The 16,351-nt window shown below is 46.9% G+C and overlaps 1 protein-coding gene across 3 annotated transcripts in view; it reads right to left on the minus strand.

The window, feature by feature from the left end:
* Pid1 (phosphotyrosine interaction domain containing 1) overlaps positions 1-14,540 on the minus strand; it is a 226,864-nt gene extending 212,324 nt beyond the window's left edge. The window contains exons 1-2 of one of the 3 annotated variants that reach the window (XM_046439906.2): positions 14,277-14,540; positions 13,833-13,914 (exon numbers count right to left, since the gene is read on the minus strand). In XM_046439906.2, coding sequence (XP_046295862.1) covers positions 13,833-13,835 — 3 coding nt within the window. In that variant the 5' untranslated portion in view covers positions 13,836-13,914; positions 14,277-14,540. Of the gene's footprint in view, positions 1-13,043; positions 13,414-13,832; positions 13,915-14,276 lie in introns of those variants that run through there. The other 2 variants (XM_046439905.2, XM_046439908.2) reach the window with 2 other exon arrangements.
* Positions 14,541-16,351: the final 1,811 nt, after the last annotated feature.

A 16,351-nucleotide genomic window follows, 5' to 3' on the forward strand; every position in this document is an offset into this window, starting at 1 on the left:
AACGGGATTCTCTAAACAAGGCAGTGCTGCCACCATCTCCGACATCCTCCCGTTGGGTTCTCTGAAGCAGCATATCTATGGTTCTTCATAGGCTGACAATCTATGAGGAAAATGTTGAAATTAAAAACTCTCCTCCACCCTTCACATTACCCCGTTTTTGGAAGCAATCTATTCCAATGTTTGGCAGTATAAATGTCCCAACTGAGCCAATACCATAACAATGAGAAGCGTTGGCTGCCTGGCGTGGGAGATGTAGGAAGGAGTGGTCTGCATTTACTTAAAAGCAGAAGAAGCCACCCACTTCTGCAGGAGCCCTCTCATGTGCTCTGGATTAGAAACAGGATAGGCAACAACACTTGTAGTTCCTGTGCCTCTGCGTGCCCGGGACAGAAGAGCCAACCACATGTTCCCCAAAGAGAGAAGAGAGGAGCTGCCTACATGGACCTCAAGGTCAGCTACCAGAGAGCAATAAGTGATGCTGCACAAATAAACTAAGTTACAAAACCGTTTATCACCTTGGCCTTTAGGAACCGGGAATCAAGGATCTCATCCGGACTCCAACAGGAAAGAATTGAGGATTCAGTTCTTGTGTCAAAGAGTGTCAGCTGTGACTGACACCTGGGACAAGCTGGGGCCATGCTCTTCCCATTCAAGGGCAGCAGCGGCTGCTTGGTGGTCCCTCTATGAAGATACAGGCCCTCTGTGGTCTGACCTGCCCATTTTTAAAAAAGAATCAGAAAGTCCAGCTTTCCTTATAAATTCTTCTAATTTTTAAATCCTGGAAACTAATTTGTAAAGTTTTTATATCTACTGCAGGAGCCAAAGGAAACATTCCTGCGAGCTGGAGCCAAGCCTCAGCCCCATGGTTGGTGGACTTAGAGAAGCTCAAGTTCTACACTGACGTGCCCCGGGCTGTGGAACGCGCCTTCATTAAGTGGCCAGGACCATCTTCTCCCCCCACCTGCAAACCCATGGGCACCAGCACCCTAAAGGCTACGAGAAGTCCTGCACCAAGTAACCAGACCTACAGGGCTTCCCTAGAGCCTCCCAGACTATTTGGACCCCAGGCCCTGGGAGGCAGGTCTCCCACTAGCAACTCGATAAACTCACGCTTCATGGAACCACTATGGGAAATGCCAAACTTGCATTTTCTACTTGGCTCCAAAGTTCAATGTTTCTATCCCCCGTTGACCCTCAGATCTGAAATGGGGGGAGATATTAGTATCTACTGACCCACTGTGGTATGCCAGTTACCATGCTAAGTTCTTAAACTTCAACATTCACAAACAAATTGTCTTCATTTTCAACTTGAGAAAATGCACATACAAAACACAAATCAGAGGCCCTGACTTAACCCTGGAGTAAAGCAGCCATGGGTGCCTGATTAAAAGCCCACCATCTCTCCACTGTCCGTAGTCTGTACAGGTCCCTGGTGGCCTGACCTGTAATCTAAAGAAATATTCTCATCATCTCCCATTTGCCCCAAACTGCCTGCCCCTGTGTCTTTGGGTCTGCTTATATCATTCTCCAATTTCCAGTCTGCTCATCTGCAGGCAGCGTTTGCTCCAACAGGGTCAGATACTCCAGAAAGCCTTCACCACCTGAGCAGGTGTGGGCATGTGATGAATGAATATATTTTTCTGCACATCAAGAGAGACAGCTCATCTTTATGGAGCCAGGAAGGTGCCAGAGACAGCACTAAGTGTCGGTGTGATGCCCTCCACTCTCCCCTTCTTCCTCTCTGGGTGTGTGCAAATTCTCAACCCCACCACCACAACTTCCCAGTGTTCCCTTTTCCTGGCTTCCTTGCCCATCTGCTGTGTCTACCCTCAACCTATTTCATCTCTTTCCTTCACCTGTAAAGCAAATAGTTAGGAGCCAAAGTCTAGTGTTTTACTTGCCATTTCTAGGGCTACCACACATCCTGATTTGATGGGAGACTCTCTTGCGTGCCTGTTATTTATTAACACTGCTGCCATCACATGAACAGGGCCCCAGACCGGACACGGTGTCACATGGTCCCTTCACATATTCATCAAACAGGCTTTCATTCATTGGTGTTGAGTTAAATGCCTCAAATTTTCCTTCTTGAGGGAAAAAACACTTTTAAACAAATAGATAAGTCATTTTTGTGGATGCTTTTCACTAAGCGTCAACATCCATTGGATAAGTTGTTCCATCCAGTCTACATTTTTAGTTGTCAAAGGAAAAGGAACTGTTCCGTAAGGAACTCGGATCCTACATCTGCTAGGCACATTACTTTAATTCACAAAGGAATCAAGAGTCACTGATGGTTGGACAGATGTCTTCCCTATGTGTCTCTGTCAGGGAAGGGAGAATAGCTAGAAGGGATCCAGCCAGCCAGCCACAGGGGCCACAATCCTCGAGTCACCCCTTCAACAGCAGTGTCTCCAGAGTCTCCTGGGCACTGGAATAGATGAGGACAGCGCAGCTGGAGAACCAACAGAATGAGACACGCCCAGACTGGGAGCCAGGATGAGGACGAGGGCCATGGAGAATGAGCCAGGATCAAGGCTTCCCGCCTTTGCCTGGATTTCTTCTCTCGTCCAACCACTAATTTCCCTATAATACTTAGGCAAACAGGGAGAGATGAAAAAATGCCATTTCTGGAACTCAATGTAAAAGGGTTTTAAACAGAGAGAAAAGAACTACAAGAACAATTTCAGAGTTCATTATGTACATTCTAGGTTACAATTTTAATTTCTAAAAAAACAATTATAATTTTAATTATGAGTTAAAGGGAAATGAAAGCTACAGCGAACCCACAGGATTTAGGGCATCCTGAGAACGCACTGCTACTTCTTTCAACTTCTAGCTCTGGGCCTGATGTACAATATTCCACACTCGTGTCTTCAAAATGCTTCATATAGGTATAGAGGACACATTGTCAATTGCACCATTTAATACATTTTGACATATGTGTAAACCAGGAAACCATCACCGTAATGGAGACATTGATCCTATCTATCACTCCCAAACCTTCCTCAAACCCCTGTGTCGTCCTTCCTCCCGGCCATCCTCAGACAACTACTGACCTGCGTCAGTCACTTTACCTTCCCACTAATAGCAAGAGCATCCGGGTTCCTCCTTGACTTCTGCTATTCCAGTAGTTTTACATAGTAACATTTCATTGCAGTCTTTATGACTAATGACATTGAACATCTTTTCATGTGCATATCGGTGGCCCTATTCTTTACCTTATTATCCATATATTTTTTTTGTTCAAACCATTATGCCATTTTTTTAAAAACTGGGATGTGTATCTCATTATTGAGTTTCAACAGTTTCTTCATGTATCCTGGATCCTTTGCTATATATGTGATATGCCAATATTTTCTCCAAGCCTATCATGTCTTTTCATTCTCCTAAGAATATTTTTAAAGAGCAGGTTTTTCATTGTGATACAATTCAATGTTTTGTTCATTGATTGTGTTTCTGTCATTGCTTTAAGAAATATCTGCCCAACTCAAAGAGGCTCTTGGATGCCATGGGTTGTTCATTATCGTGATGGTAGTGATGCTTACACAGCTGTGCACAAGTCACAATGATAGTCTGCTCTTTTATCTAAGAGTTTTGTTAAATTCAGGACTACGATCAACTTTTTTTCCTTTTTTTTTTTTTTTTGGTAGCAGGGATTGAATTCAGGAGCACTCAACCAAGGAGCCACATCCCCAGCCCTATTTTGTATTTTATTTGGAGACAGGGTCTCACTGAGTTGCTTAGCGCCTTGCCATTGCTGAGGCTGGCTTTGAACTTGCGATCCTCCTGTCTCAGCTTCCCAAGTCACTGGGATTACAGGCATGCGCCACCATACTCGGTCTATGATCAACTTTTGATTCACCTTGATGTATAGTATGAGGTATGGATGAATGTACATGGTACACAACCCCTCAACGTACCAAGAGTTAAGTCCCAATAAACTCATCATAAGCTGAAAGCATCTGAAGTCAATGATGCATTCAATGCACATATCAAACCTCATGGCTTAGCCCAGCCTGCCTAAAGCAATCTCTGAACACTAACATTAGCCTATTAGTTGGGCACAATGGTCCAACACAATGCCTATTTTATAAAAAGTATTAAATATTCCATGCAATTTACTTAATACTGAAAGTGAAAAACAGAGCAGCCCTATGGATGTGCTCTGGCACGATTGTAGCATTGACAAACCATAAGTCAAACCAGTGCTCACTGGGGACCATCTGTATTTGGGTCTGTCCTAGATGCTATGGCTTTTGTTTTGCATGTTGATAGCCAATTGTTCCAGCACCATTTGTTGAAAATACTATTATCTTTTCTCTAGTTGCTCTGGTCTGAACAAATCCATGTGTGAAAATTCTAACCCCCAGCATGAGAGTATTAAGAAGTGAAGCCTTTGTGGGGGCAACTAGGCCCTGGGGGTAGATGGAATTAGTGTCCTAAAACAGGCCCAAGGAAGCTTGTCTACCCCCTCCTCCATATGAGGACACAGCAAGGAAGTGCCATCTCTTTGCACCAGGGAACAGGTCCTTACCAGACAATGAATCTTCCAGGACGGTGATCTTAGACTTCTAGACTTCTCTAATATTACAAGAAACACACTTCTGCCATTTATAAGCCACCCAGTCTAGGGAATTTTTGTTGTAGCATCTCATGCAAACTAAGACACGGGTCCACTCTCTTTTTTGTACCTTTGTCAAATGACATGAATTTCTGATCAACACGCAGAGCTGTCTATGAAGGCCTTCCTTGACAGCTGCTGCTCAATTTGAGACCACATACACTCTTTGACTCAGCCATTCCGATTTGACAGTTCAGAAATAAAGAAACACAGGCACAAGCACATGAGGGTATGCACAAATTCTTATAACACACAGTTATAAGTTTACAGGGGAAAGGTAAAAGAGCAAGGGACTGAACTTAAACACCCCCTCACAGGGAAATGAAGGCCTGAGTTGCAGCCGGACTCTACCACAAACTTCTCCACAGGCTCCAAGAGCAACAGGCTGGAGCTGCATGGATTGATCATAAAAGGCTCCCAGGAAATGCTGTGAAGTGGGGACGGGGGGCTACAGAACCCAAATACATGAGAAAAAACTAAACTTGCATTTATATATCTGTATATGTTTGCAAAAGCCTAGGGAAAATAACCCCTGACCAGATCATACAAATTTCTTCAGAGGTAGAACTGGGAATGGGCTGAGTTAATAACTTCTTTATATACTTTTGAGCTATCTGATTTCTTCTCCTAAAAAGGTATTTTTTTTTTAATTTAAATCCTCGGCACATGGTAGATGTAGCAATCCTTTTCACATTTGTACAACCACTTGAACAAAATTATCATTGCCCCTTTTTTTTCCCCCCTGATGGTTGGCCAAGTGGGAAGAGATGGATTGCTGCATGGCAGAAACCCAAAAGAAAATTCTACACTAAAGTATTATGGGTTCCATTGTGTCCCTACCCCCACCCCCCCACCTCCCCCACAAAGTGTCATGTTAGAATCCTAGCCCCTAGGACCTCAGAATGGGACCTTGTTTGGAAATGGGGCAGTTGTATGTGTGATCAGTAAAGATGAGGTCATACTGGAGCAAAGCAGGCCACTGAACCAACAGGAATGACTGACACACTTATAAGAGGAAGGTTTGGACAACACACGCAGGGAGATCATCGTGGGACAACCGAGCTGATGCCACCGGAAGCCAAGGGATGTGGAAGACCCCGGCACGCCAGCAGACGCTGGGACAGAGGCTGGAACCGATTCTCCCTCACAGTCCAGAAGGTACCAGTGCTGCTGGAGGGCTCCAGAGCTGTAGACGACACACCTCCGTTGCTTCAGCCACCTAGTCTGTGGCACGTCATTAGGGCAGCCTCAGACAACGAGTACACCAGGCTACCAAGAATTCAAGTCTGAAAACGGCCAGCAGTCACCACCCAGCCCACGGCCCTGCAGCCCCCTTCCTAGGGGACAAGAGAAGATGGGGACATAGACCGCAGTTGCTGCTCCCCATCAGGATGACACTCACAGTAGACAAACGGCTGGCCCATCCCGCTGTACAGTGGGTGGTAGAATCTGTCACTCACAAATAACCTGTGGATGGATCAAGTCTCGAGGGAGAGTGACAATTATGGAGCCCTTTTCTCCTGGCAACGAGGCACCCTACCTGGGCACTCAGGCCCACAGGCAACACACCGTGGCCACTGGGATCAGAGCAGGCACTCAGGAGGCAGCACGGCTTCACTGCATGCCGGACAGCTCAGCACAGCAGAAACTGTCTCATGGAAGTCCAAAATCAAGATGCCGGAAGCACCACAGCCCATCCAGGGGCTCTAGGGAAGAACACTTCCCACACTCTTCTAGCCCTGGGTGGGGGCCACAATCCCTGGCACTCCTTGGCTTGTGGCAGCCTCTCTCCATGCTCTGCCTCCATCCTCATGTGGCCACCTAAACATGACCTCACTTGACCTGACTGCATCTACACAGGCCTTATTTCTAAATAAGTTGTATTCATGGCACCAGGGATTAAGACTTCAATTTATCTTTTGAGGGGACACAGTTCAACCCATAGCAATGAGTAAAATATGGAGACCTAACCTGGTTTGAACCCTTAGTAGCAACGTCAAAGGTACAAAAAATTAGAAGTCCCAACTAGTGTACTGCACAGGCTTAAGCAAATGCCAGAAGGTGGTAATTTTTCAACCTGAACTGTTATTAGAAGGTAAATTCAGCAGCCACTTAATGAACCAAGTCCCTTCCATCTTATCAATCCAGCCTCCTGGCAGATTGCTTCTCGGCCTTATCATTTGTTGCTTCAGAATCACTACGTGGCTGTTGCAATGGCAGACATCACAGCTTCGCCCACAACAGAAGGAAAAAGAAAGGGGGGTATGGAAGGCTCTTTCCTCAAGAACTTCACTTGAAGTGAAGCCGTCCCTAAGAGATACTCTCCTGTACGCCAACATTTAAAAATGGTTCCTGGCAAACCCGAGACCAACTATGATGAGATGGTCATGGCCAGGCTGGACCACTCTCCCAGAGACTAAGGCCTGACCATCCTTGCCCTGATCAAGTTAGAGCTCTGTTAGCAGAGAAAAAAGTTAGTTCACAGACTCAAGTGAAAGTTACCCACAGCAATGAGTAAAATAGAGAGACCTAACCTGGATTGAACCTGAATTCTCTGGGCATCCATTATGTCATCCATAAATGAGGGGAAAAAAAAAAAACCAAACCTGTCCTTTAGAAACAGTCTCAAGAATAAAAGGGCTCTGCGTGCATGATCCAAGAGGCTGCTGAGGATTGTGGCCCCTGCAGCCAGCGAGCTGGACAAGAACCCCAGCTCTGCCTCCACAATGGGAGGACAGATAAGAGCCAGGGATATAGTAAGTGTTTAGTAAAAGCTGGATGCTCTTGCTATTTTTCCTAATAGTACTGCTAGTACCACAAAGGTGAGTCTTGAGGAACATAGATAATATTTCTTGATTTTCTCCATAGAAAGGGAACCTGGAGAGAAGGGAAAGGTAAAGATGACACTAAAGCCACTGGCAAATGCCAGCTCACCTGGCAGCATCGCTGGGCCATGAGGCAAGGCTGGCCCAGGACCTTGGCTCTGACAGCGCTTCCTCTGCTGGCCCTGTGGGCATCAACATGCCTGGGAATACTCATCGACTATGTGACCTTCCTACTGTCCCTAAGTGGCAGCAACTATGTGTTTAGTGGCTTTTAGAATGACTTAACAACTCAAAATATCTTTTGGAGCAGTGGACTCTCAATGGCAGGATATACATGGGACTTGCTAATGGTCACCTTCAGCGTGACATCTGCTATGTACAAAAGGGAATGCTTCTTCCTGACCTGAGATGATTACCTGGCAGAAACTAAGTAAGTGTTAGAGGTCACCACAAACACCCACTTCCAGGATAGCCACAGCTAGGCCCCTCCAAAACAAGGACCCAAGCAGTCAGACCACAGGGTGTATAGCTGCCCAAGCCCAGGGCCACCTCACAACCCCATTTGAGCTTATGAGACTGACAAAACTAAACTCCCAATTGTAAAGGTCATTACAGTCGGGGGACCACAACTTCCTGTAACTCAAGAGGAAGGTGAGGTGTGGGTCAAGCACAGGTCCTGTTCCTAAAGTGACCAGCCCTGACAGGTGTGCCCCTATTTATTGAGCACTTACTGTATACCAAAATCTCTGCAAAGTAGATGTCTCCATTTTATAGACAGGGAGAGCAAAACTCAGAGAAGTTAAAAAACGATGCTGAAACATTGCAAATAAGCAATTGAGTTAAAATTATTTATAGAAAGGCAGTTCTGTTTTTTTTCATTGATTTTTTTTAACCAAGTGATTTCTGATTCAGGAAAAAACCTGGCTAATAAGGGCAATGCCAGAATGACCCTTATGCAAGTAAAATCTTAGTTGAAACATAGGGGGAAGAGAAGTCCTGGGCCATCAAGAATGGAAAAGAGGACTTCTGCCCCATGAGGGACCTACGTGGCATCAGCACCAAGTGGAAGAGCTCACTGTGACATTGGGAGTCTTGGAATATACCAAAAGCACAAAGCAGGTCTCCTCCTGTTCCTTGACACCATCCTTCCCGTCTGTGGCTGAGGGGTGGAATCTGGCAAATATACTGTGATTCCTTATCACTAACTTTGATCAACTGGGATCAAGATTTGTTTTTTTTAACATAACTGATAGGAAAGCAATTTCACTAGACTTTACAGAAGTCTTTGGACAAACATCTCAACTATTTCTTCTTGCTGTACTCATATAAAGCTCCCGTTTAGATCAGTGCCCATGGGGACAGAACAGCACACTGCAGCCATTGAGCATTTCTGGACTGGTTTTATTCGCTGACCACTAACAAGCCCCTGGACTGCTGCTATTCATGGAGTAAAAGACTCCCCTGGAAGGCAGCCTGACCTCCAGGAGCTGCAGGGCTGTGAGGGGCTGACTCTTCCAGAGCCTTCCAGGGCTAATTTTCAGGACAGAATGGAGTCAGTGTGCAGAGAAGGGAGGAGAGAGATAATCTGGAACATCAAACAAAATGCAAAAGTTGCCTAACACTCCAAGATAACCCAGTGCAGTCAACATGAAAGAACCATTAGGCAATGGGTAACCAAGGGGCAGAGTTTTCCCAGCACTTGCACTTTGCAAATTATTTGTTAGAGATTTTGCTGATGAACTTGGAGAAAGAGTCGATGACATAAGACAGCATTTTACTTCTCAGAGAGACTAAGGCTCCCCATCAATGAAACCCCAACTTTTCTTCCTCTCATTTTTTTACATAGTTGCTTATTATTATTATTATTTATTATTATTATTATTACATTATAGTGGTACCTAATGGTAGGATTTGTTGTTACATATTATTCATGTACATCATAGAACAATATAACTTGGTCATCAGTTTTTCTTTATGAACAATAAGGACCAATGCTTCATGCTTACCTGCAACTATATGGGATGAAAAGGAAAGCAGAATCTAAACAGATTTGGCCAAACACCTGTGCCTGGGTAAGAGAAGGGCTTGCTGCTTTCTAAGCAGCTGCTCTGGAACATTCCTATCGTCTCTCCTTCCCCACGCTTTGTCTAAAATTGGGATGACCACATATGTGATCCAGCTTGATTAGCAGCTTCCAAGGTCTCCATTCTGGATAAATGGCTGTGTGCCTCAGCCGAAGAGAGTTTCAAAGGCACCTGGGAATTTCAGCCTAAGTATGATACAGAGGTTTATTTCTCCCAAAGATCTGGGACACCAGACACAGGGGAGCCTTTGCCCAACACAGGCAACTGCACCGCTTCAGCAGGAATATGACAGTAGCCTCTTGGAGCCAGCAAATCAGCTATTGCGCTAATTCCGTTGGTTCACGGCACCAGTGGGAACACATGTACGGCATTGCACAATGTCTCGACCTTCTTCACCACAGTGAAGTGGAGAGAAAGAAGGCCTAGAGCCAGACCACCTGGGTCAAACCCTGGCTCAGTTCTTTTCGGGCGGCCTGAGCCCACGCAAATCATTTCAACTCTCTGGCCTCCAGTTTCTTTATCTATGAAATGGGGGTAAGAATGGTTATGGGGGATAAATGAGCTCAGTAATTCAAATAAATTCAACACAGTGCCGCACACACAGAGCACACTCCATAAAAGCCAGCCATTCTCTTCCTGTCCCTGCTGGGAGTCCCTGCAGTCAGTTTGGTCTGCCTGGAAAAGTATCAGATTGGCCAACATTCTCCCTCTGCCTGATGAGCCAGGTCTAATGGGCTGCAGCTGACGTGTCGGAGGGTTCTTCAGTGTCACTTCTCAGGGGAAAAGTGAAACCGGCGTCATCATAGAGAAATACATCTAGAATAATCCACGCTCCAAATCAAGACAGGGCAAGAGCAAGACCATCCTAGGGAAAGAAGTCCTCTTACCTTCTAACTCCTCCAACAATATTTAGTTAAGAACTTCAACCTTCTTTATCAGCCCAAAGTTAAACCAAAAGAAAGGTCTTTAGGATGTGGTTTTTCTCCTGCACGCCCTCATCTCACCCTCTTTTGGAAATTGCCAGTGCATAGGCCTTGACCAAAATAAAAGTGAAGAAGGATGGGTGAGGACAGCATGGCCCCGGTGGGAAGCCAAAATCCAGCCTCAGGGATGAAGTTACACATTCTGCCCTGGAAAACCCGAATCTCAGGAAAGACCGGCAAACGATTGCATTGGAGCCTTTATTAAACACCCCGTGAAAAGACAGTTTCATAGACTCCATGGTTAGAATTTGCTAGAATTTAAATTTATTTCCCATAAATTCTGACACTGAGCTCCACCCTATTCTTAAATAACCACAACACTGAGGAAGTGTGGCCTCCTTTGTCTGGAACTCAGTCTTGTCTCATCTTTCTCCTGCTTGTCTCCTTTCCTGTCCTCCATAAAAAGCATCTAGTATCTCACTGAAGACATTTTCTCTGGGGAAATACATGATCCTTATGGCAAAGTCCGCCCACATTTGGCACAGATGGGTTTGCTACTTTGAAGGGATCCACCCAGCACAACAATTAAGCCAATCAGGAATCCAATGAAAAATTTTAAATATCAAGGTCAGAAGTAATCTGGTCTCTATTTTTAAAAAGCAATACTGAGCCTTTTTCTACTGAGAAGTCCACTTTACTTGCCTGAAAAGAGCTCGTTTCAAATCTGCTTCTTTAAAAATTTATAACCCTACCGAGTCCCTGCAAGGAAAAAAAAAAGTTCACTGTGCAGAGAAGGTGAAAAGGGAAAATTTCATATTTACATTTTTAAAAATTGGGGTGGTATTTTAAATCTTCACATTCCTTTTGATCCTATTATATGTTTAATGGCAGAAGCTCCCGGCCAGGGCTCAAGTGGGATGCGACACAAGTTTTAACATTCAAGGGAGCAGATGAAGTTGCCGCAGTCCCTGTGACTGAATGAGCAATCACCCGGCTCAGCCCTGCTCAGGGCAACAGGTCCCTTCGCCTCTACTGGATTTGGGTCAAAGACCTAAACCTAGTATCAGAAAATATCAGCCTCATTTTTTTTCTTGGCAATCAAGTGGTCAATGATAATGATAATCAAATCTGATCAGAGATACCCTCTCCTGGCCCCGGGAACCAATTGCCACATTCAAAAGCCAATTAGTAAAAAGGTGACTCTCTAGGCAAAGCCATGCCACACTCTCGTGGAGTCTTCGAATCAGCATCGCCCCACAGGAACTAGCAAAATCAGCTAGGAAAGGACGTTGGTTCCTTTTTTCTCTCACCTTTTTTGATTTCTAGGTATTTATACAATCGATTGATTTCTTGATCCCATTTGGAAGCTCTGGAAAGGCTTCTTTGAAGCATTTTCTTCATTGCAGCTTGTCTCAGTTATAACGTTTGTATTAAAAATTAATGAGAAAAAAATGAATGAGGTTGCATGAGAGGAGGGAAGAGGGTGGGTCTTATACTGGGGAGGGGCTCCCATCTATTTTCCCATTTAACTCCATTTCTAATGTGTGTCCTTGGCCTGGCATCTGGACTTAGTAAAGCATCCTACTCACTGAGGAATCGGAAGCAACCGTTTCTATATGATCATGCCTGGGGGCGAAGGGGAAGGAAAAAATCCCAGACAGGAAACAGAGACCATGACAAAGACAACCACAAGGAATGTAAATAAAATATTATTACAAGCAGCTCACTCACCACCTCACTGTCACGGCTCCCTCCCCGAGAAGCAAAAAGGAAAAACATACAGGTCTACAGATTCTGTGTTTTTAAGAAGAGTCCAGTGGCTGTTTGGGAAGAAGCCATGAGTGTGAAGATTTTTCCCAGTGGGCTCACTTGGATAACCTCAAGCCTTGAGATGTATTTTTTTTTAAAAAGAAACGGGTTCACGAAATGATTTAAATTTGGGGATCTGAAGTGGAGACTAGAATCGGTAAGTGCCTTCCAACAGTGACTGGATCTTAGTGATAAGCCCTGTTTACCAGAGTTTTTGAAAAACCTAAAACCATGCTCTTTCTACATGGCACCCTGGAATAAAACAAACTCACTGCAAACGCAACTGCAAAAACCCAGACTCATGCCAAACGCACGTGTGCACATTTCACAGAAGAGCAGGGAAACATTTCAGTCAGGGAAAGATCTCCACGGGGGACTCAAGCCAGAGCTCATGCCTGCCAAGAGTCACGTGCTCCAGAGCTGACAGGACTCTCTAAGTGAAACAAGCCAGTAGGAATCACTTCAAGAGATGAAAATCTACAAACTCTTCAGAGGCACAGATCACCAGGCCATAAATACCACCTCCAGGAACTGTGACCACATCTCTGTAAGGACTTCCAAAAGCTACTCTCTGCTCTTGGATGGGAGTCACCACCTCCCATCAATCATTTTGCTTCTTTGAAATCAAAATCATGCCTTGTTCTAAAGGAGGAATTCAAATGCACCACTGACATCTGGTGCCACTGCCAAAATACATTTACATCACCTTGTGCCAATTATACTGGGCTCACTGCTGAGGTTCACCTAATAAGACAGGGGTGTCAGGAACCTGGTCACCTACCTCTTCATCTTCAAAGCCAGCAGCAGGTTTTCTTGCTTATTCTGTCTGAGACCCCAAGAAACTGGTCTGGGGGCTTTGCTAAAGTGAACACACTCCCCAAAAGTCATGGCCAGGGAGACTTGGAATGGAGCTGTGGGGCATCTGTTTCTGCTAAATGCAATGCCCTCTGCAGGTTAATCCTTGGTATGAGGACTAACAGGCAAAAGTTGGCCTGCCCAGTGTCTGAGGGACTGTCTCTTTGGGGCTTGGAATGTTCATTGAGGAAACCGCCCAAGCCAGCCAGGACTCCTGGCCTCTCTGTCCTAAGTCTTCAGAGATGCTCAGCCTCCAGTGGTACAATATTTTACCACGTAAACGCTTCTTTAAAGTTTACTACAAAACAATATGGCTCTGAGCCTGCCAAAAGTTTAACTGCAGGATTCAGTGGAGAGTAGCTGTCTCTTCCCCCCCCCCCCCCAGAATATTTGTGGGCAAAAGGCAGTCATCGCACCTTGCAGCCAGGGCCATCCCAAGACCCAAAGTGTCACTGAAGGAGTATTACTGGGAAAAATATCCCTCTTTCTGATTTGAACCCGCTCTTCAACTCCCTAGCTTCAGAAGAATCCAAATCACAGGCAGTATGGCATTTCAGGACCAAGCTATGAAAACTTTTGATGGGATAACAGGGGACTTAACTATTCCTGCCTGAACTTAAACTTCTGACTTTCAAATATCTGGAGGAGCTTGGATTCAGGGAGAGATGAAGGAAGAGAGCCAATGAATAAGGGGAAAATAAAATAAGTAGCATACCATGACCAAGCCAAACCAAGCTTGACATATCCAAATTATATTGGCAAATGGATGCTTTCACAAATCATTTGTTCTGTCTTTCCTAGAGACAAAAAGAAAAAAAAAATCTGGATTCAAATAATCCTAATCCCAGACCAGTAAATTGTGTCAGTGGAATGCAATCTAAAATTGCTGCTCAGAAAACCCAACATTATTTATACCAACTCGCACACAAACACCTCCAAGCCAAAAGTTGTAACGCTCCAAGCAGTGTGGTCCTCGGTTTCATCATCCCCTTACCCTCGCTGGGTACCTGGCTCTGGGTGAAGCCAACAGCATCCAGTTCCCATGGATGCTTCTTACAGGGCAAATCCCCAGCAAGTGGGCAGCGGCACCACCAACTGGGTTCCTCCAGCGGGTCACCTCCTCCTCCAGGCTGGCCCCCGGCCTCCCGGGTCTCCTTACCTGCAGGCGCTCGGTGGCCGGCTGCCACATCTTCCAGCCGTGGGGTTTGACGGAGGAGAGGCTGGCGAGACTCTGTCGATCGCGCCGGGGGGTGAGGGGCTGCAGTCCCGCTTTCACATCTGGGGTCAGTGTCCGCGGGATGTGCGTCCTGGCGCCGGCCACCGCTGCGGGGTGGGCGCAGAGGGCTGCGAGCTGGAGGAGGCGGCGCGGCGCTCTGCTGCCGGCAACTTGTGGGCTCGGCCGCGCCGGCTGTCCTGGCGCAGCTGCGAGAGGATTGCGCAGCTCCGCCCGGGCCCGCGAGCGCACGGCGGCGGCGGCGGCGGCGGCGGCGGGCCCTCCTCCCCCCGCCGCCGCCGCCGCCGCCCGGACCTGTGCGCTCTGAGCATGCCCGGGGCGGGCGCCCGGGGCCCACGGGGGAGGGGTCGGGTGCGCAGACCCCGCAGTCCCGGGACCCTGGCAGGGCACGAATGCCGAGGCCAGAACGGGGAAGCCCCACTGGTATAGGATCTGGAAACGGGGACAGCCTGGCTGGGAGAAAGGGCCTGGGGACTGTTGGGGGAAGTGGCTTCTTATAAAAGGCAGGCACAGTCCTGGGGGTCCCAGGCTTCCATTCAGCCGGGATCTCAGAAGCGCTGGTGACGTGCCTGGCACTGTGCTGGAGAGAGACTTCCATTCATTCTTCCCTTTCGACTTAACTGGGCACCTATTATGCTCCTGCCCTTGTGTTGCGTTCAGAATACAGTGGGGCAGAATATGAGAGCGTGTTCCTGCTCTCCTGAGCTTGCATTCTAGGTGGAGGAGATAGTTATGATGGAGAAAACACATGAACAAGCCGTTGCTATATCCAGTAGTGATAAATGTCAAGAAGAAAATATAACAGGGTGGATGTCCTAAGAAGGGAAGAGTAGAGCTTCTGAGATCAGGGCCCTGGGGAATGCCCGTTGTGAGATATGGAAGAGGGGAGGGATCTGCATGGTGAGGGGTGAGAAGGGCGACACAAGCCCCATCAGCCACAGGACTCCTGAGATCCACCAGGTGCTCAGAAGGCTCTGAAACCCAAAAAGAAGCCATCCCAGGCTCCTGGCCTGAGCTCACAGGCTAGTGCTGGCTGTCCTGAAAGACCTCCCCTTCCTGTGCAGGCCCTGCTCTCCCTGTCCTTTGGACAAGTCAGCTAGAGAAATGTTAATATTAGCACCGTGGGTTTGAAACAAATGAGGCTTGTGGAGTTTGGATCACTTGTCCAGATCACAAAGCCAGTAAATGACCTAGAGAGTGCGCACTCAGATGTCTTCAGTTCATGTCCTGTGCCTCTCCCTCCTCTGAAAAGACAATGGAAAGAGAAACCATCTGGGGCTGGGGACTCAGGGGAGCTTGGTGGGACTGGGTTGTCAAGCTGAGTCTGCAGGGCTGGTGAAGAGTGTGTAAGAAGAACATGGTGGGAAGAGCTTCCAGAACCCCAAGGAAGGAATAGAGAAGGATAGGAAGAGAACAGCCCCAGGCTTCTGAAAGGCAATTTCCAAAGGTCAGCAGGACTGGCAGGAAAGGGTCCTGAGAGCATTCCAACAGAGACACCTGGAGCCTGACCTACCTGTGCAATGCCAAAATAAGTACCCATGCCTGTCCATTTCCCTCACCCCCAGGTGCAGTGATATCTAGGGATCAAGGCACTACAGAATCCAGCCCTTAGCTCATGGGGTCATTCCAGCATCTATCGTAGGAATAGAAACCCCATCTCTCAAGGCTTCTGGAGTGCATGGCTCACAAAGCCCCACAAAAGAGAGTGGCCATGTACATCCAGGGCTCCAGGCAGCTCCTTCTGGATGGTACAGTCACTACCTGATGCTGCCCTGCAGGCAAGTCCAGAACCCTCGTGATCTCCAGGAGCCTCTGGCAAAGCCACAGAGCTGTCTCTGAGGCCCTGGCCTCTGTCTCCCAGACATCCAAAAGACCTTGTCCTGCTGCCTGAAAACCACTTAAACCTTCTCAGCCCCTTCTGCAGCCCTTGTGCTTGCTCTGAACCTCCAGTGCATCCCTTCTCCTGAGGTATGGCTGCCAGCCCCATCTGGAAAGGTGTC

This window comes from Marmota monax, unplaced genomic scaffold (genome assembly GCF_021218885.2).
Source record: "Marmota monax isolate L192 unplaced genomic scaffold, Marmota_monax_Labrador192_F-V1.1 WCK01_AAM20220418_F8-fsc00041, whole genome shotgun sequence".
Lineage (NCBI taxonomy): Eukaryota > Metazoa > Chordata > Mammalia > Rodentia > Sciuridae > Marmota > Marmota monax.